Raw genomic sequence first — 21,027 nt, forward strand, 5'->3', positions numbered from 1 at the left:
TAAACCTAATACCTATTAATTAAAATTATCATAAAAGACAAATGTACAATAATTACCTAACATTATTAATTCCGATTGTTAAATCAATTCACCTTTACATCCTTTGACATTGATAATTACACATCAGCATTCAGTTGCGACTGCTATATGTATTGCCAATTTTATTAACTTGAATTTATTAGTATTACTCCTCAATATGCAGGCGACAAAAACCGACAGTTTGGTCGCAATTAAATATCAAAAATGGTTAATGATACTGACTGCAATGTGGCCACTGGATAATCCATCAAAACGCTACACATACACTAATTACTTTATACTATTCTGCGTTATTTTGATCACCTGCATCCTAACAATGGAGATGTCTGTACAGGTTAATAACATTGAGGTTTTTAACGATATGCTGACAATTATGATGTCTATTGCGTGCTATGTGATCAAGCATATCATATATCAGATAAAGCTAAAGTCCTTTGCCAAAACTCTGAAGTTTATCAAGAGGGACATCTTCTTCGATTATCCTGATGAACTGGATCATATCATGCAAGAAGAGACAAGTTTTGTATCGCGTATTAATATCGTATACCAAATTGCTTGCTATTTAGCAATGGTGCTACTAGTCACAAAACCATTCATCTTCTATGTGCAAACACACAAATTTCGGCCGATGTATGAGATTACATTTCTCAATTTGAGCGCGGCTGCTCAGCCAATGTTGCACGCATTTGAAACTTTTTCGTTTTTCTGTGCCGTTAATAATAATTCGTGCTTGGACACAGTTTCAGGCGGTTTCATAATTATTGCCGCAACACATTTTAAGATTTTGAACAGAAAGATTAGAGATTGTCGTAAATGGGTAGAAATGAAAACGGATGAGAAATCCAAGATGACGGAGATAAATGAAAGAGTGAATGACTGGCTGGCGCAGTGCGTTCAACATCACACAGCAATTTTGCAGTAAACAATTGTTATCAATTGTTATTAATTGTTATTAATAATTAATTTTGTAGGCTTGTTGTATTTATTGAAGATACCTTCAATAAATGCTTTTTAGTTCAATGCCTAGCAAGCGTTATTGTTATTTGCAACATTGGTTTCCAACTTGTTCATGTGAGTTAATGGTCTCCCGCTATAAATATAGGTACATAACAACTACTTATTATTGTTTCAGACAACAATTATGATACAGTTCATTGCAATGACCATTTATCTGTTTGCAATGTTGACACAACTTGCTCTGTATTGTTGGTTTGGAGATAAACTAATGTTAAATGTATATACAAATGTTAAATAACAGTTTTGTTTTATTTGATAATGTACTTGCAGAGCGAAAATGTAAAAGATGCTTGCTATCAGAGTGACTGGGTGGATTTCAATTTAAAAGTTAGAAAGTCACTGTTTATTATCATGGAACGTTCAAAACGACCGGTATACTTAACAGCTGGTGGATTTGCAAATCTATCTTTGGATTCATATAAATCCGTATGTATTATTTACCGATATGATTTTCTTAAAATTATTATTCATACATGTTGTAAGTCTAGTTATTATAAAAAAAAAGGAATTATCTATTGGGTCTAGAGAAAGTTGCGCTTGGTTGCGCACATCATGTTATTTGATTTTTTAAGCAAGTTCAAGTTCACGTTCTATTATTGTAAATTAATAATATGCGAACAATTGAACATAAGTTGAATTGTGCAATGTGCAATTTTCTCAGTGAATTATCCAATTAAAACACGCAATTATGATTTAATATTCGTGCATTCGCAACTGGTAATTAGTGGTTTAATTTTTCAGATTTTAAAGTCCGCGTATTCCTATTTTGCGCTAATGCAAACTTTGTATTCGCAAAAGGAACACGAATTAATGATTGAAACGTAAATTAATCTAAACTTTGCAACAGTTTTACTTAATTACAGCACTTAACTCAACACTGCAATAATAGAAATAGTATAAATAAGAACAATGTACCCGCACAATTTAAAAGTTCACAAAATGAAGGTCCAAGTTGAGGAACCCAGCAAGCCCGATAGCTTAGACGCGATAAAATACCAACGAATGTTAATGATAATGACGGGCATGTGGCCTTTTGACAATCGTACAATATCGTACAAGATGAAGAACGTGCTGGTTTTCTTCTGGATGATTTTTGGCACGGGTGTCTTGACAATTGAATTGTACGTGCAAATAGGCCACATGGAAGCATTTACTAACATTGTTACAATTTGGATATCAGTTGTGTGCACCATTGTCAAGAATGTAATCTATGAATTCAAACGTGAAAGCTTCAAAAGCGCTATCAACAAAATAAACGAACCTATCTTCAAGCAATATCCCGACGAATTAAAGCATATTATAGAAGAGACCATTAGCAAAACTATCAAAATTTGCTGTTTTTATCAGTTATCGTGCCTGGCGGCACTCATTTTGCTATGTGGTGGACAGTTTTTCACGTGGCCTGTAACGCCATTGTTTCCTATTACCTTTTTTGAAACTACGCCGTTTAGTAATCTACTCATGCACATGCTGGAAACTTCGACTATGGTAATCTGCGCGTGTAACAACTCTTGCTTGGACACTGTTTCAGGCGGATTTATAGCTATTGCGACCGGAAATTTTAAGGTTTTAAATGGTATGATTAAAGACGTACGAACCTGGACTAATAAATACACCAAAACAGACGAAGTTGATAATGCGTTAGTCAACAAATGGCTAGCACACTGTGTTAAACATCATATTGCAATATTAGAGTAAGCAGTTACAGTTACAAGAAATCAATGGCAATCATGTTGATAAGCTAAGAAATTTAAAACCACAAAATAAAAAGTAATTAATACTTTAGGTTTTTTATGATTCATTTGGCTGCTGATCAACAGTGTTGGAATTGATAATTGTGCTTAACGCCATGTTACAACCATTTACCATAAAATAATCTACTTATATTACATTTTTGAATCTGCAGTTTTATTGGGCTAGTGGAGAGAAATTTTAGTATTGGTTACTTGATGCAATTTTGTGGTAGTATCATTGTTATATGTAATGTAGGATTCCAGTTGGTTCATGTAAGCAATATGCAAGCAATATAGATTTGATTTTTATGATATACAATGAGGCAATTTCCAGGCAGAGGCTACATCACACGTTATAGCAATGGGAATGTATTTCATGGCAATGTTAACTCAGCTAATATTATATTGTTGGCTTGGGAATGAATTATTATTAGAGGTACATTATTAAACATGACATGTTGACAGGCGATAATAATTGATTAATTATGCAATCTGCAACTTTTAAGAGTACTACCATACAAGACTCATGTTATTTGTCAGATTGGATTAACTTCGATACAAAAGTACGCAAAACGTTGTTTATTATTATGGAGAGATCAAAACGACCTGTTTACCTCACCGCCGGGAAGTTTGCAAACTTGTCCCTGGATTCGTTTAAGTCTGTAAGTAAACCAACAATGTTAACAACAGTTGATATAACAAGCTCTCAGTTTTGTTTTAAAATATGTATCTTAATAATGATCTTGCATTTACAGATATTGAAATCTGCATATTCGTATTTTGCACTGATGCAAACGCTTTACCGAAAAAAAGCAAATGATGCAGCTATGTAAGTACCTGTAATCATATTTAAGTACTAATATAAATAAGAACGTAAAATGTTATGAAGTAAGTTGTACCAAAATTTGTTGCATTATTATTAAAACAATTTGTGTGTTAACAATGAGTTGTGTGATTAGTTATGCAAATGTTCACACTTATCGGTACCATAAATTTGTCCTGAGAAATAGGCGTTGAGCTGTTCTAAAGGTTTCGGTATTGAAATTTATTGAGTTTACTGCATGCAAATCCTTGGTGCTATTATTCCCTGGCCATGCTGATCATGGTATTGCTCTTCTTGGTTTCGGGTTTCTTGTGGTCTCCAGCAATCGCCTGTTCCTCCTCATAACTGCGTCCGTTAGACGCTGAAGACTCCTGCCCCTGGTGGGGGTGTACAAGACGCCCGATAAGCGTGCTCGCTCGCTCTTTTCTCGCCCGCACCCAGTCGTGAGAAATAACCCGCTCCAAAGTGAGCCGAAGCGTGATGTCCGGCTCGAGTATATGTCTTACGATTGATTTTGCGGCTGACGAAATAGTATCCCTTACCCTAGTACGAAATACCCAGTTGCGTGTCATCTGATCCTTGAGCAGTTTTCGAAGATTGGAGTCATCGAATGGCATCGACGCGTTTAGCATTATGAAAAGTATGATGCCCAATGACCAAATATCCGATAATTTTGGATTGTAGGGAGTTCCATTGACTACTTCGGGGGCGGCATATGCCGCCGACCCGCAGTACGTCTGGCTAAGCACTCGGCGTCCTTCTTCATCGACACAAAATCTGGCAAATCCAAAGTCGGCTAGTTTCACGTTGAACCGACGCGACAAGAGGATGTTCTCGCATTTAAGATCACGGTGTGCGATGTTCTTATTATGCAGATACTGGAGTCCACTGGCCATCTGACGAAACCACAGTTTGGCCTGCTGCTCAGGAACAACTCCGTTTCGTTTGATGAAGTCCAGAAGGTCACCATTATCCGCATATCTAAGGCGCGCATACAATGTACGAACAAACTTCAACAATCTGCCAAAACTTACCGCATAAAAATGAAAACGCGCGGCCCTCGCTGTAATATACTGTGCACCTGTATGAGATGAGCGTTTTCGATCTTGGTGAGGATATCCAGCTCGCGAGGGAAGAACTTCTCAAGAAAGTCCTTGGGTGCGCGCTCCTTGTCGAATATCTTACACGCCAATTTCATCTTCTTCCCACCCGTTCCGTCCACATATTCGGCCAGGTGAACAGTGGCGTATGACCCTTGCCCAATTTTTTTACCAATCAGGTAGCCGCGTTGCTCCAAAGCATTCACCTCGGAATTCCGCGGGCTCAATTTTGAGTTAGCCATAAGTGAAGCTATTGGGCTCTTCGACCAATTTACAATTTACCATTCTATTCTGTTGTACTCCATGAATAAAGACCCCGATGACCCTAGTTTGTTTCTTAATTTGGAACTGTATATATTTTCCTACAAAAATTTTAATGCAACCAAGAATTAATTTTGATCTTTGTGATAGGAAAGTGACAGAAGAGAAACACAAAATAAATGCTATAGAAACCAAAAAGCGAAATTTATCCACGACTGCCCTATAATACAATTTTTTAGGATCATTAGAGGTGTAATTCCCCATTGACAACTGGGAATCATTTGCCAAACTTCTGCTTCAATTCGCCAATGTTATTGTGAGTCCAATGACGTCCATTTACGATTACCTACTTCTGCGAGTTCAAGCGTGTATGAAAAATATTCGTAATGCACAATAATCGCTAGTCACCCGTGGGCAGTACCGTCAAATGTAAACACGACGCTTGCGTCCTCCTTAGCATATCAAAAAAATACAATAAATATTTTAAATAATCTTATTTGTTATTTGTTATCTTATTTGTTGTTAGGTAGGGTACAAAATTAATTCAATAACCTTAATCTTCATTATCAGCTTCGCCAGTTTCATTCGCACTCGGCGTAACCCCTTGCTGTTCTTCCTTATCCTCTTTGTCTTCCTCGATTGGCTCATCCTGGATTGGAACGGGTGCCTGCATCTTTGTTTCTTCATCTTCGCTGTCAGTATCTCTATCTTCACCCGGATGCGAAGAAATCAAGCCTTGATGTTCAGTCGTCTCCAACTCTCCGGGTTTCTGCCACTCCTCTTGAGTCTAAACATATCCCATATTAGTAATTTAACCAAATATATCATTCCATTACACTTACATGATAAAAGTCTTTAAGTGCTTTAACGCGTTCCATGTAATAAGAATAAACAAAATTTGCAGTTTGAACCATGTCTTCCATTACAACTCTATTTTTGGAATTAACAATTTCGGATGCCTCACGATTTGTTGGAAATACTTCATTTAAGACCAGATGCAGCTTAGTAGGCCGGTCCATTAACTAATACAAAAACATTAAATAATAAGTATGCAGCAGTTATTTTGATATAAAGTAATTTACTTGTTGGAATGCTGGTGTGAGCTCAAAACAGTTCTGGAATAGCGACACACGTGCGAACACATATAATCCCAATCGCGCACGTGACATTGCAACAACCAAACGCCGCACATCCCTGATATGACCCACCGCTTTCGTTCGCACAAGAGACAAAATGATATAATCATTCTGCTGTCCCTGGTACTTATCCACGGTGGTAATCTATAATTATTTAAATGTTTTCATTAATTAAACCCATTAAGTACACAATTTTATATCTGTACCTTGTGTGGACGTCCAATGAGGGCATTAGAAGCACAGCGGGTGTTTATCACATCACGAAGCAAATGTTTTTGCCCATTGTATGTTGTCAAAATAGAGATTTTATTTGCCGGATACCCCAATAGTCTCATGTACATAAACAGTGCCACGCAATATTCCGCCTCTCCCAAGTTCTGGTAGAAAAATGGACTGGGTTCCGACTCGCCAACGCCATTAAAATCTGGGACGTCAATCAACTGGAAATCGTACTCTAGGCCTGCATTCGCGCGTTTGTACTCATCCCAATCTTTAACGTGCGCCATATTCCCGAGACTTTTATATCTCCACTTATATAGACTGCAAATACTCGATCTGGATCTACCTTGAGCATCTAAATCAACTGTAGGTACACCTAATCTCACCAATCTGGTGAACAAACTCTGCTCCATATTAGAATATTTTTGAAACGCCATATTTTTAATAACGGGAGGCAATTGATGGTGATCACCAATCATAATCCACCGCTTAAGACGATTGTATCCGTCCTGTGGGTTTTGCAACAATAACGGAATAAACGTTTCTATTTCCAAAATTTGTGCGGATTCCTCCATTAATATATTATCATACTTGAATCCCATTTCCACCAATTCTTTGCGTTTTAAGGCGGCATGCGTACAAGTCATGGCAATAATTTTCGCTTCTTTCACCAAAAGGTACTTGGATCGGTCCAAGCCTGACCGGAGCAATTCAAATGCGCGGAATTCCTCCAATTCGTCGAAGATATGCTCGATGTACCTGAAGCAGCTGTCCGCAATCTCCAAGTCATCCTCGACACACTTACCTTTAAACAGCGGCTGGGGAGCATTATCAAAGAACTTCGCAAATGGAAACTCATTGCTAATCACAGCAATATCCGTAATCTGGCCTCCTTTCGGCCGCACAATGCCCTGATATTGCTCCCAACGTGACAGCACTTGATATAAATAGAAATGTCCGGCGGTCTCGCAAGTGTACGCGACGTCTCCCTTCACATCAAGCGATTCTTGCAGGCGCTGCACATCGTTTAATAAATCCAATCGCTTCGCGAGCACATAATTTACGCGGCCGTAACGACTAAAATCTTTTTCGGTTTCAAGCGCCTCCTCGCCATGACCTAAACGCAGCAAGTGGCGTTCATCAATATCCAGGGCGGCAATCTTTTCAAACAGTTGATTAAGCGCCTGATTCGAATGCGTTACGATGATTGTGCGCTGGTTGGGAAAGTTGTGATACAAATTTGAGATAATCTGAACTGCAACATCTGTTTTGCCTGTACCGGGCGGCCCAACTACAAGGGTAAGACCTGGTTGCATTCCAGCTCTGATCGCTTCGACTTGAGTTGGTGTGAAAGCAATGGTATTCCTGAAACATTGCAAAAGGCGTTTAACTCGATTGCTTATTTTATATAAGGTACTTTTACTTTTTGGGTTCGTTGAAAGTATACGGCCCGCGGCTTGGAATAACATGCGGCTGTGCAATCAAACTTTTCTGTTTATCCTCATTGTTCGATGTAAAATCCTCAAATGTCAGTTTAAATGGCCTCACTAACTTTGCGGGCTCTTCGCAATCGATCTTAATTTCGTAACTTGGAAAGCACGACTTTAAGTGCTCAATATCAATGAAGGTGTCGTTAAAGTCCATTGTCGGAATTTTATTCGGCATGTTAGAGTAATGCGCCGCACTTGGATCGCCATATCCTAAGATAATATCATGTAGCCAATCTGGCACCACGCAAACAGTGTTCATTAACTCCCTAATAGTTTCAAGTACCGCTTTGAAGTTGTTTTCCTTCGGTTTCCTACGCATCAAAATATTGAAACCTAAATATAAAATAAAAGCATGAGCAACGCACAAAATATAAATAGTCCTGTGGTACTGTTATAATAACATACATTCGTAAACATCCTCAGCGCCGTCATTAGTCAGATTCATGTCATCCCGATACTGATTACTGTCTAGCCACACTCGATAAGTTCGTTTATCGCCGGGAATCTGCGGCTTCGGTTCCGGGCCATCCTCAATCACCCTCCCGTTGCTATCGAGCAATCCCTCAACTTCGCAACCACGCACGCAATGCAATCCGACTTGCGGTATAAACGGCTGCTTGTAGTCATATTTCGTTCCGATCGGTTTGGTTGGGCGCACGCTTATTAAAAAGCAAACGTCGTGTTTTCGTAGATTTTCCCACTCGTTTTTTATTTCAGACCGAACCGATAAATTGACGGTCACATCGGCACGCACTCGACTCGGGCGTTTCTCACCTGTAATTACCATGCAATGATCTCATAGATTCAATTACTCGAATGGAATTCCTACCTATATTTGGTTTCGATACTTCAACAACAGCAAAGTGAATTATCGGCTGTGCCATTCGAGCCCATCCGCCCCAGTAAACAGATCCATCTTCGGCTTTCCTACGTAATTAACACAATTTACATTCAACAAGTCTAAATATTATTGTATACTAACCAAGGGCAAAGGCGGCTGACAGCATCTTCAATATCCTGTCGAATTTCATCTGAAAAACAATGTTTACATAAACAACGAAGCAGAGTGAAAACGCTGCGCAAAAAAAAAACTCACAAGTGGATTCCAAGCGAAAAAGATTAAAATTCCGTAGCAAATAATCGTGAAGTGTTAAAAATTGTAAATTAAGCTTGGGCAGAGATAAACAGCCATCGCCTGAAAAATACGCTGTAGGCACAACGTTCTCGTCCCAAATCACCTCCTCGGTGGGATATAACGGCATCTCGTTCAGTGAATCAAGTTGAGAAGTGCGTTTTTCATGTCTGGAAATCTAAAAATAAGCTTTATTAGAGAACGTTTCAATAAACAAAAAAATCAAATTACCAGAAGTTCTCGTAAAAATTCATCGTCAAAGCGACACCATTGATTATTTTTTTCATCATCACCCGAAGGAATTAAGTGAAGATGTCGCGCGATTGCCTTTAGGTTTTCGGTACTGAAAATCAACAAAGTAAAGATATTGTAGGAAATTGGAGACAATACAATGTAAAATTTTTATAATGAATTTCAAAGGACCAAACATTATCCGACATCTTTTTGATATAAAGTTTTGATGCGAGTTTTCCAATTATAATAATATTTAGATTTTCTGAAACCTTCAAAAACCATTACCTTAAGGATTTGAAATGTTTCTCCAACGCTTTCCTGGTGTCCACACTGGCAACATTAGCCAATGCAAAATTACGCAAATCAGGAAAATGTGAAAATGCTGCCGTCTAAAAGAAGTAAAAATATCAAATATCATTGTTAAAAATAGTTCATGTTACCCTGCTGAGGCCTCTCATAGAATATAGCATAAAAACGTGATTGCAAAAAGTGCCATTAAACTTTTAACGCCAGATTGCAAATAACGTACCTGAAGCGAAGTGATCCTAGAGTAATGAATTTCTGTCATGTCGTGGTCGGTCAGCGAATCGCCAGTCTCGTCGTTAATTTCAAAACGAGCGTAAAACTTCAACATGTCCAACAGCTGCAATCAACATAAAAAATAAACAATGAAGTATTAACAAAATTTTAAATGCTTTTAAATGCTTAATATTTTTTGTATTGCAAATAAACTGTACTCGAATTTCCGAACCTAATAAATAGCATTAATTTATTTTAATTGCTGGAAAAAACGCAGAACTCGTTTATTGTTTGTTTTATACCGATTGATTTTAAACATACGGTCCGATTAATTAAAACGCTATCTATTGCATACTCATAAAAAATAGAAATCGTCCATTCTACCAGCATTATTGAGTGTGCAAATCTCGTGCGATTGCAAACTTTCCAATAATTCACGTCAAATCTTGTTGTTTTAGCACTAATTCAATTTACCAGCAAGTGGCCCATAGCCGAGGGCGCTAATTCAATTAGCAATTAATTAACTTAAACCATTGTGCGTTTCTGGGTGATTACAAATGTTCAATATTGTACAATTAGAACAATTATACCAAATATCATTACAGCACCAGAATCCTGCAAATGTATTAACGACAACAACATATGAACAATCTCATTCAAGTTTAAAAACTTTTAAACAAACTATATATCATCGTAAGATAAAATTTAATCAAATATTTTTTAGTCTAAGTTTACTAATTTAAACAATTTGTTGACTAATTACCACGATAAAACGTAAATATCAACATAATTATTATTTTAATACAATTTTTATCCGAAGTAAGGTTCAAGACTGTTAAAACTAGTTATACTAAAACTAAGAGAAATACATATTGAAATCACGCGTCTCATGCATAAAATAAAAAATTAGAACACAAAAAATAGAAATCTCGCGAACAATGTAAATTAAAATACGTGTGGCAATTGCAAAAATTACATAAATTGAATGAAGCGCAGCGAGATGAGAAATTGCAAATTTATTGCACGTCGTGAAAATGTTTCCTTTCGTCGAGAAGAAAGACTTCCAGCCACTTGAAATGCCTTCGATACTTTTGCTGGGCGCTCTACAACCACATGACCTATTCAGCGAAACACCACTCCCACCACATCGCACTTATTCGACTCATCATCATTGTGCACGCCAAGCGCGACTCTTTCTTTCAATGTAAAATCCGCGGTGGACGCAATCGGTGTTTCAATTATTGCTCGCGTGTGCCTCCGTATCACAAACACGTTACGTTGGTCGGTTGCGGTAAATAAGTGCAACAAAACTGTTCGACAAGTGAATGTAGTAAAAGGTGCAACAATAAAACAGAAAAGTAAGTCAATTTGGCGCTGTCTACAATAATATACGCATGCAAACAGTAAAAATAATTAGAAATAAAAAGTAAATCAACTAGTGTAACTTAACCCATCAACCTTCACATCAGCATTACGGTCATTAAAGTCAAGTAAATGTAATTAATCGTACTAATCATTCTGCGCGGCACTTATCGAACAGTTGATTTAAGTAATGCAAACATCGAAATCATTGACGCACATTATAACACAACACATCACACAACCAGATATTTAAGTCTGCAAAATGTCTTTTAAATTAGTATACGCAGAATGTTTGGACAATGGAATGCACGCTGTGCAATACCGGACTCGTATGAATGTAAATCACGGAGGTGTTCATTCTTGAACAATGCGCTATGAAATGGGACGTAAACATCAGGCGAATTAATTTTACAGCCAGTTTTTATCATGTCATTTTTTTTACGAAAAACATGTTATGCTAAGCAATTTATGTAACACCTAAAAAAGTTTTATTTTTTTAATTTTGTGACTGTAATTGCGAATATTGGTTCAAAAGCGGAAATTCATCATTACACACATGCATTGCGCACACATGCATTATTATATTATTTAAATGAACGCCAACAATGTGTAATATAATTTTGTTGGGAAACTTTCATATTGTTCTTAATGTGACCGTTTAAAGACACTAATTGAAAAGCCAACAGAAAATTAACTCTCTCTTTTCCAAGAGATTATTACACATAATTGAAAACGTAGAAACTGTCATGGTTATAATAAGGAAATTTCTAAACAGACACAATTAAAGTAATTTTCTCAATATTTTCTTATAGCAGAATAAGATGATTCGTCTTCTGATTATTCTGTCGTGTCTTCACATTGCCTTCGCTGAAATTCCAAGTAATGCACATTTCTGTTGTGGAGATAGCAATGTATTAATCAATAGAAAATGCGCGAATGGCAAAGACATGGATCTGACATGCACACCTAGAGTAATGCTGGATCCTGACGCTGATAATGATGAACAGCTTGTGTTTAGCGACGATGGTTTATTGCAATACCCTACGCAAATTTTGCATTTTCTTGAAAAATCAGAGTAAGTTACTTTGATCTATCAACAAATGGATCAACATCGCATATTAATTCATAATGTTTCAGTTACTGTGTTTCAAAATTAGAAGCGGAAAATGGCAGCGAAGTAGCCATCATATGCTACGATGCCGCTGTCTGGCCAAATGACGAGAAATTTTATTTGTTGCGAGCGTCATGTGGTATAATATCCGTTGTTTTCTTAGTGGCCACTCTAAGCGTATATTGTTTAGTACCCAGTTTGAGAGATTTGCAGGTACGAAATTAAAACATACAATTATTTGTTCGTTTACAAGATATTTTTTACTTTAAAGGGAAAATGTATAATGCACAACATCGGCGCGCTCGCCATAGCAATGTTGAACTTAAGCATTGTTCAACTGATCGACGTCGACGAAGACTGGTGTTTGTTTTGTGCGTTTTTCAGTTACTTCACGTTCATGACGGCGTTCTTCTGGCTCAACGTCACCTCATTTCATATTTGGAAAACCGTCGTGTGAGTATAGCAGAAAACTTTCACTTTCAGCCGTGCAAATAGTTCTGTTTGAACAAAATATACTTTTCCTTCAGACATCCAAACATTGCTGGATCTGATAACCAATGGTATTTCGGTTATTTAATCTACGGACATGGTATGCCACTTATATTCCTGATAATGTTGCTTTTCGCGCATTATTTCCCTGGAAGTCACTTGAACCCGAGACTGGGAGTTACTACGTGCTGGTTTGCAGGTGAATCGTTGTTCATCGACAGAAATGTATTTTGACTTAAATAAACGCGATAATTTTAGGCTTGACTGAAACCTGGGCGTATTTTTATGGGCCCGTCGCAATTTTACTACTTCTCAATATCATCATGTTTGTTTGGTGCGTGTCCAAACTATGGATCGAACGAAAAACTATGGACGACCTCAAAACTAAATCACTCAAATACAAGTACTAAATATAGTTTAAAAAGCATTAAAATCCCAAATAATAAAAAAATTGTTTTTCAGGGTTCGGCTGTATATCAAACTATTTGTGATAATGGGAATAATGTGGATATTCGAAGTCATCTCATCCGTTTTGGACCATGTGCACGCAATTTTGGACTACGTATGGTATGTGACTCAAGCGAAACTCCCCAAAACAAACGTGATTTGCATTAAAAACCTTCTGATTCGCAGGATCGTGACTGATTATGTCAATGTTTTGCAAGGCGCATTGATATTCTTCCTGCTGGTCGTGTTGCGAAAGCGAGCGCTGCGCGGTTTATCGAGTCGCGGAATCTGCTGTATGACGTTCCCGAGTACGTGGAAGAACTTCAATGACGAGGAAGAAGCTGCTGATGACGATGGCGAGCAACCCAACACTAACGGTCAAGCGTAAACAACACCTAAATGGCTGCAAAAACACATACATTCGATGGTATCTACAAAGTAGAGACGCAATTCAAATTTAATAACATAAACAGACAGACATTCATATGTTGTATGCAAAGCGAGTCATGTTTTCAAAACGCAATCATTGCAATTTTTCATCGTAATGTTATTAATCTTATTAATTGATGGCACGCAATTTGCTTTAATTTGAACGATGTGTCGAGCATGTGCCATATTATGAATCTCAAACATAATTGTACTTACACATTAATGTTTTACCATTTTTATCGTGCTACATGTATATATAATAGAATTAGTATTTTCGCAAATTGTTAGCGTGTAAACATAGTCATAAAACATGTAATAAATCCAGTGCGTAATTCATAAATCGCTTTTATTTATCTTGCTTCCTATATGTATTCGCATTCAAGTTGTCAATAGCAAGTTATCCCATAATAAACAAATATTTAAATATTAATTTTTATACGATGTGGCAATGACTAACCGGATGCTATCTACGTAGATGGGAAATATCGACCCTCGTAACAATATTTTTCAGTTTTTTTTGTTGCCTTTTTGTGGTTTTTATTCAATAAATTTAAAGTATGAAAAAGTCATAAATATAATAATTGCTCATTAAAAATTTAATGCGACTTTGTAACTATCGCGTGACTTACCACTCCTACATTCACATTCAAGTATCTCAAGCAGATCCAACTAATATGCGTAGAAAATGCAGAGCAAACTGATTCATTCTATACGAGTATACTCGTATAATACACCCGAGCAAAAAATAAGTCGCTTGATCATAAAATAATGCAAAATATTTCTCTTTATTGCAAAAATGCTAAAAGTAATAGTACAACGTAGTAAATAGTAAATACTACTAAGGATTTTTTCGTTTGCGTTCACAGTCCCCCATTTATGCACACCTGCTTCAAGCATGAAATGGGAAATGTAATAACTTCTGTTTGAGAAAACGAATCAATAACGTCATTGATATTATTCAATGACGGCAGTGTATAAGCCTTTGAATGGCACAAAATAAACAGTAGAAAAGTTGAGTTCATTGAATTACAGTGCCCAAGAAGTAAATATATCAAATTAGAACAAACTCAGTTCTTTATTTATCAAATTTATTTTTATTTCAAATTTAACTCAAAATATTAAAAAATAATAATTAGCAGAGCGTACTACCCTTAGTACAACTTGATGTTATCGTACGTCAGCAATAATTTGCTATTCCTATATAATTTTTCTTTAATTCAATGCTGAGCTAATCCAACTTAATGGCCGATTTCTGAAAAGAACCATTCATCGATATTACAAGTTATTGGGAAATTTGCGTCATCAAGTGATTATTCAATTTTATTGCTATTTTATAATCGCACCAACAGCCTATCAGGATATGAGAATATTAATAACATTTCAAAAACGCAAATTGGTTAAAAAAATTAAAGTATGGCAAGGGTCCCACTGATAATTGACATTTTTCTGTTTTATTAAATATTTAGAATGCATGAATCAAAATTCATTGTGAATCACTTCAATAGGGGAAATTCAACCCCCGAAACGTATTAAAATACCAGCCCACCGGATGTTAGGGAAACCAACTGCTTCCGACCTCGACATGTGCATTACTTCAATCAGCGCAAACGAAATGCAAGTAAAGTAAAACGAAAAAAAAAACTGAGTGTTAATCCTCGGCGGAACAAACCGAAGCACACTCGGTGTTCTTCGGCAGTACCTACCTATGCGTGGTACCTCACCTTGACGCTTTGTAAAAGCTATATACCAGCATGGTAGTGGGCATGGGCAGTGCCATCAACCAGCGCTCCAAAGCAAGAGCGTCGCGTGCGGCGCGTCATGCAGCAAGGCAAACGAACACGGCCAACTGGTGCGGTTGCAGAGAATAGCGTACTCGAACAAAGTAATAAATGAGCTAAAAATACGCGCACGCGCCTCCAGCGAACAAATGTGATCAAGTTATGTGCATAAATTTCGTGTGCACCATTGATATGTTTCATCTCTAAAAAATGTGATCATGGTACATTTACAAAACATGCAGTTGCGACGAAGCCCACTTCCGCTGCTGTTTGTTTTCGCCGTGGGCGCTAACGCTTATACAGCATACTCTTCGTCCAACAGCGTCCTGCACGATGCGCGCGATACGGTCAAAATTAACAAATGCTGCGAAGTTGATGAACTCTACATGTCCAAATGGTGCACCAAAGTCAACGGCACGGGCGAAACATTGTGGAAGCCCATATTCATGAACGAACACGGCGGCACCGTCGATGTCAAGTATGAGTAAGTGTTTTATCGCGTCATGCAAATTAATTCGCTGTGCATTGCGCATTGGATAATTGAACGCACATTAACATGCGTGAAACTAAATACGTGTTTATACAGAATGGTCACCGGAATGCCTGATTGTCCGGCGCATAGTCAGTGGCCAATTTATCACTACGCAGACTCGCTGGACATGTTGCGTTTGCTACCCGATGGAACTTTGCGACATTACGAAGCGCACGGGAATCCAGAACCAGATTTTTACGGCAAGAAAAAACTCGTTGGTCTGAAGGATTATGCGCAGGGAAAATATTGTTTGGACAAGGTAAACTATGTCCGACTTAAATAATTTTGAGGTTAAAATAACTTACAAACAAACAAAATAAGTTGGTTGCCAATGGCAACAACTGAAAAGTCATAGTTTTTAAAGCTGTACAAACAATTTTTAGAGAGTTGAGGAAGAAAAAATGTACCAATACGCAATCATCTGCCACGAACCGGAAAAGGACCGAGATTGGGCGGCGACGAATTTCCTCATGCGTAACATCATCAACCCGATAACGCACCTAATCTCAATCGCTTGTTTTCTAACGGTCGCTATCGTATACTTCGTAATGCCGACATTAAAAGACCTCGTCGGCAATATTGTGACGACAATGTGCCTCTGCATGATAGTCGGCCAGGCGGCCGATTTGATTCGACTGCTGACGATATTCACTGGACATTTGAGTATTTTTATCACTGGTAACAAACACGCATCCTGCACCAAATGAAATTCAAACGCAATTATCTATTTTAGAGGCGATATGTTACATCAGTCTCTTGGGGGCGTTCTTTTGGCTCAACAGTCTTGCCTTTTATATTTGGAAAACATTCAAGTATGCAGAAAGCTTAAACCATTTATAACTTTTATGATGATCTTTTTTTCGCTCAACTTTTAGATCACGTAATGTTTATCTTCGGATAACAGACAGTAAAAAGTTCTGTTACTATTCAACTTATGCGTGGAGTTGTACGTTTATTCTGGGTTTCCTAGCAATTTTCGCACATTACGCATTGGATTACGATGTTTCGCCATCGAAACACGATGAACAGGAACATGTCGGATCCCTAGGAATAATTATTTTTTATGCCCGTTGCATTTACGATTCTGATCGATGTTTTCTTTTTTGCGACAACTCTTAGAGTGCTTGGCAGAATGAACACTTACGGACGAATTCATCATAAACTCAAACACAGGTAAATTAATAAATATTTTCTTATTTGACATTAAATACTAATTTTGCATATATTTTTTTAGTTTTCGAATGTTTTTGTTATTATTTTTGATAATGACACTAACATGGATCTTTTTCTTGATGTCTTTATCGAAATTCGACGGACTGGTATATAGCTACATAATAATTAATGCTCTCCAAGCGCCGATTGTGTTGTACATCTGTTTGTTCAACCAGAAGCACGTGGCGTACTTATTGCGCAAAACCTGCTGCTATAAAAATTGCTTTTGCGCCTGTTGTCGTCCCGATCCGGAAATAGAATGGGGCGATGAGATGACCGCAATGAATAATGGCATTTATTAATATTAATTTTATCAATCTTATAACCGTCCGTTTTTTACTTGTACTGATATTTATTCCAAATTGTAATGTGTAATATATTTTTTATACTTTGACTTATATTATTTTTACTGATAGTAAAAAAAAACGACAAAATCCCAAATAGTACAGTCATTTGGTGCTAAAAAACGTGGTTGCTTGGAAAATAGTGCGGGATTGTTGAAAATTGGTATTCATATAAATTTCGAGGTGCTCTTTACGAATTTAAATTTTGCCACCTCGTATTTGGTGCGCTCGCGCCATCATCTTGGAATAATTATGTAAAAACGGTTTTTTGACCATATCTCCTTTCCGATTCATTTTACGATAAATATATCTATATAATAAATTAAACTAGAGAAAATTTCCTATAATTTATATAAGTACCTTTTTCTTGTAAAATTAATAGTTTTAGCGTAGGGGCGCCGCAAAGTCTACTTCAACATTAGTTTTTGCCAAAAACTCATTTCCACACCACCATGAGGTAGAGCACGTGGCGCCTTTGTTTTTTTATCGTGGTTTTCCCAGTAGGCGTAATCCACACGTACTATTCCAAAATTTAGTGGATTGTCTTCCGATACGCTCTTTGCAATAGACCAAGTGTTCTGCGTTAATTGTCTGCAGGACCGATCGAAATATCACAGGTAAAAAATTCTTCCATATTATCCGCGATGGGATTACCGTTTTCAATGCAATCTTGGTTCTCGAGTTCATCGTACGTGAGCTCAAAAACGGTAATCGTTTCTTCCTCTTCATCGCTATTTTGTGATGGAACTTGCAAATTATCACAGGTGCCACTGCAATTTGTTCAGATAACGGAGCACTTCATTCTAGCCTTTCTGCAACCGCAGGCTTTCTGACATCCCTTTTTGCATTTGCAAGATATTAGTATTAACAATGTTTCGGGAACTGGGAGCTCAAGTGTGGTGACAGGAATTAGCCCATTCTTGCTTTTTTGCCATCCCCATTGTTCTGCATTTAATTCATTCCAATACTACTGCTTAACTTGGTGATAAGTTCTGAACGAATGTTGTCAGCCTGCGGCTTCTGTTGGTGGTAGCGATGCAATATTAAATTTATTTTTGTATGCTGATTTTGTGAAGTTATTTTGCATAGTTTTCACATCACTGTAACTGTATAATTTAAGAAGGAAGAATTCGCCAGCTGTAGCAATGATATATGAACCAGCCTTTGGGTTTTTAAATACCTGGATAACTTCGTTTAAATCTGGATTTTTGCGGAGTACATTAATAAATTTTAATTTTCCTTGATGAAAGAGTGCAGATGTTGTATCACAGCCACTAAAAGCGTGTAGGAATAATATGTTATCTGCCGCTGATGGATCGATCATGCTTTTGGTTGAATAGAATGAGAAGATCTACATCTTCGCCGATAACATGCACGAATTGTGATACTGTGCATTGGCTGCGACCAAATCATAAACACGCTCGAGACATTCTACAATCGCTCTACCCCAATCATCATTACGTGCTCTAGGACGTTCAGAAATAGGGTTTTTCATCGATAGTTTATGTACGCTTCTGCTGTTATTTCAGCAGCGTACAAAAATCAATGATCTTTAAATGAGAATGTTGGGCACGTGGGTCGCAGTTGTGGTTGAAAAGTCGAGACAACACTATCTCGTGAACAACTACCGATCTCAATTCCTCTAAAAGTTTACCCTTATTATCCTTTCTTTTAATGCTTGACTTACGAAAGGTCTCCAATCCTTTTTCTTTCACCTCAATCACTTCACTACCTTGCAATGGAGTTTTACAAATAAAACAATTTACGTTATCAACCATGGCTTCAAAACTGCAAACAACACGACTATTCAGAACTATAAATATCTAAAATGACTCAATGAAGAAATAATAAAACAAAAGTAAACTCGACCGGCGAAACTTTCAAACAAGCGAGGGGGAGCAGGAGCACCCTCAAATCATAGCAAGCAAAAATAGCAAAGTCAAGATGACGTGGAAATGAGTTTTTGACAAAAACGAATGTTGAAGTAGACTTTGTGGCGCCCGTACGCTAAAACTACTAATTTTACAAGAAAAGGGTACTTACATAAATTATAGGAAATTTTCTCTAGTTTAATTTATTATATAGATATATTTATCGTAAAATGAGTCGGAAAGGAGATATGGTCAAAAAACTGTTTTTTGACACCATTTTTCCAAGATGATAGCGCGAGCGCACACGATACGAGGTGGCAAAGTTTAAATTCGTAAAGAGCACCTCGAAATCTATATGAATACCAATTTTCAACAATCCCGCACTATTTTCTAGGCAAAACTACCAAATGATTGGACTAAAAAATATTTTGTAATATCCGTGTTTTGCAAATAAATAAAAAATGACTTGCAAAATATTTAATTTAAATTAGAATACATGCAACAAAATAAAAGAAAAAAAAAACTCACCTGTCTGAATAAATGTCCTTCCTCCCTCTGCACCAAATTAGACAATTGACACCTCACCACCAAATGGCAATCATCTAACACTGTATTAAAAAACCTCCTGGTTGGTAGAAGCGCCTCTAAGTCAGTCACTAACTCCAGAAAACGTTCACAATACTGCACTACATCTTTATCAACTACACCTTCCAGTGGAATACTGTCCAACACTTTCATAAACTTTAGCATGATATTATGAAGAAACATTCTTTCCCACTTTAGTTTTTCAATCATCACAGGCTTCTCCTTCTTCTGAATTGCTTTCCAGTACTTCTTCCATCGTGGATAGCGTTTAAATTCGAACTCGCGGCGCGCTTCTTGTAGAGATACCCACATTGACAATGATACTAATCTTTTAACTTGATTTCTACAAAGTGGTTCCTCCATACTATTGAAGCATCTATTAATAAACACAATTAGGGCAGTCTGTTCTTTAATGGAGAGCTTGTCAGTGTCTTCTTCGAGGCAGAGATTGAGAACTTGCTCAAAGAATGCACCAAAGTTGTCACTATTCTTTTCAAATGCTTGCCACACTTGTACTCTTTCCCTGAACTTTTCATTTATCATGATTACAATGGATAGGATGTGAGCATTTGATGCACCTGGTTCATAATTGGGCCAGAGGTAATTTTCCAAATACTGACTGAATTCTAGCACCATAATTCTTCTAATAGAAAAACTGGAAATAAAAATTTTAATTAAACATTAAAATGGCTAAAATATAACAACATACTTGCTGCCCTTGATATCTTGAATATAGATATCTTCAATAACATTAAAATTAAACTTTTCATGCTCTTCTTTTGAATGTGGAGCCCAATATTTTTCCGCCAACTAAAAAAGTAAAATGCATTAATAAAATGAGGTTATAATCATAAATTGCAGGTAAATTACTTGTGTTATATGGTCGGCGTTTAATTGTTCCACTGTGGGAGCCACAATTTTCATGGAAACATCCGTATCCACGGACATGATGCTGGTTCCTTCAATATAACTATTTTTATATATAAAATAAACGATACTCTATCGTTTACAAACGTTCCGCGTTTGTTTGGAGTGTCGGCATGTGCTTTGACATTGACAGCGAACGGAGTATGAGATGTCACAAATACACATGTACTTTACAGGATGTTTTATTTTTTAAGTATTAAATACAACCATATTGTAAGTTCCGATTTAAACGGACGG

General features: G+C 37.1%; 5 protein-coding genes across 7 annotated transcripts; 3 read left to right on the plus strand and 2 right to left on the minus strand.

Annotated features, from left to right (window-relative positions):
* The first annotated feature begins 177 nt into the window (after nucleotides 1-177).
* On the plus strand, nucleotides 178-3,732 carry LOC135797993 (uncharacterized). Its single transcript, XM_065310635.1, has 10 exons — nucleotides 178-957; nucleotides 1,011-1,110; nucleotides 1,172-1,273; nucleotides 1,327-1,482; nucleotides 1,798-1,877; nucleotides 1,962-2,750; nucleotides 2,963-3,062; nucleotides 3,124-3,225; nucleotides 3,296-3,451; nucleotides 3,545-3,732. The coding sequence occupies exons 1-10, from the start codon at nucleotides 197-199 to the stop codon at nucleotides 3,620-3,622; spliced, it is 2,424 nt and encodes an 807-aa protein (XP_065166707.1). The 5' UTR covers nucleotides 178-196; the 3' UTR covers nucleotides 3,623-3,732.
* Tssk (Testis-specific serine/threonine kinase) lies at nucleotides 3,679-5,309 on the minus strand. The gene is made up of 2 exons (XM_065311271.1): nucleotides 4,647-5,309; nucleotides 3,679-4,593 (listed from the first exon to the last, which is right to left on the minus strand). Exons 1-2 carry the CDS (start codon nucleotides 4,952-4,954, stop codon nucleotides 3,870-3,872), a joined length of 1,032 nt encoding a protein of 343 aa, XP_065167343.1. The 5' UTR covers nucleotides 4,955-5,309; the 3' UTR covers nucleotides 3,679-3,869.
* Nucleotides 5,310-5,452: 143 nt separating this feature from the next.
* Nucleotides 5,453-20,932, minus strand: LOC135798415 (RNA helicase aquarius). Of its 2 annotated transcripts, none has more exons than XM_065311262.1 (16): nucleotides 20,878-20,932; nucleotides 20,734-20,822; nucleotides 20,573-20,673; nucleotides 19,807-20,518; nucleotides 9,714-9,827; nucleotides 9,470-9,573; nucleotides 9,182-9,293; nucleotides 8,915-9,128; nucleotides 8,801-8,849; nucleotides 8,648-8,745; nucleotides 8,224-8,592; nucleotides 7,752-8,151; nucleotides 6,316-7,693; nucleotides 6,056-6,253; nucleotides 5,816-5,995; nucleotides 5,453-5,760 (listed from the first exon to the last, which is right to left on the minus strand). In XM_065311262.1, exons 1-16 carry the CDS (start codon nucleotides 20,915-20,917, stop codon nucleotides 5,527-5,529), a joined length of 4,392 nt encoding a protein of 1,463 aa, XP_065167334.1. In that variant the 5' UTR covers nucleotides 20,918-20,932; the 3' UTR covers nucleotides 5,453-5,526. The 2 variants fall into 2 exon arrangements, with proteins under 2 accessions (XP_065167334.1, XP_065167333.1); XM_065311261.1 differs by having other exon boundaries at nucleotides 20,734-20,833; nucleotides 20,874-20,932.
* Nucleotides 10,890-13,881, plus strand: LOC135798419 (G-protein coupled receptor Mth-like). 2 transcript variants are annotated; one of them, XM_065311267.1, is made up of 8 exons: nucleotides 10,890-11,061; nucleotides 11,878-12,140; nucleotides 12,203-12,389; nucleotides 12,448-12,629; nucleotides 12,704-12,864; nucleotides 12,924-13,068; nucleotides 13,128-13,232; nucleotides 13,299-13,881. In XM_065311267.1, exons 2-8 carry the CDS (start codon nucleotides 11,887-11,889, stop codon nucleotides 13,498-13,500), a joined length of 1,236 nt encoding a protein of 411 aa, XP_065167339.1. In that variant the 5' UTR covers nucleotides 10,890-11,061; nucleotides 11,878-11,886; the 3' UTR covers nucleotides 13,501-13,881. The 2 variants fall into 2 exon arrangements, with proteins under 2 accessions (XP_065167339.1, XP_065167340.1); XM_065311268.1 differs by having other exon boundaries at nucleotides 11,881-12,140.
* mthl5 (G-protein coupled receptor Mth-like 5) lies at nucleotides 15,289-17,457 on the plus strand. The gene is given in 7 exon segments (XM_065311266.1): nucleotides 15,289-15,803; nucleotides 15,906-16,110; nucleotides 16,235-16,529; nucleotides 16,585-16,663; nucleotides 16,727-16,903; nucleotides 16,905-17,024; nucleotides 17,086-17,457. Coding segments are annotated over 7 exon segments (1,422 nt in total). The 5' UTR covers nucleotides 15,289-15,537; the 3' UTR covers nucleotides 17,366-17,457.
* Nucleotides 20,933-21,027: the final 95 nt, after the last annotated feature.

Source organism: Atheta coriaria, unplaced genomic scaffold (assembly GCF_025399875.1).
Source record: "Atheta coriaria isolate IRGN ID8LTWV9N9 unplaced genomic scaffold, Caltech_Dcor_3.1 hic_scaffold_9_pilon, whole genome shotgun sequence".
Classification (NCBI taxonomy): domain Eukaryota; kingdom Metazoa; phylum Arthropoda; class Insecta; order Coleoptera; family Staphylinidae; genus Dalotia; species Dalotia coriaria.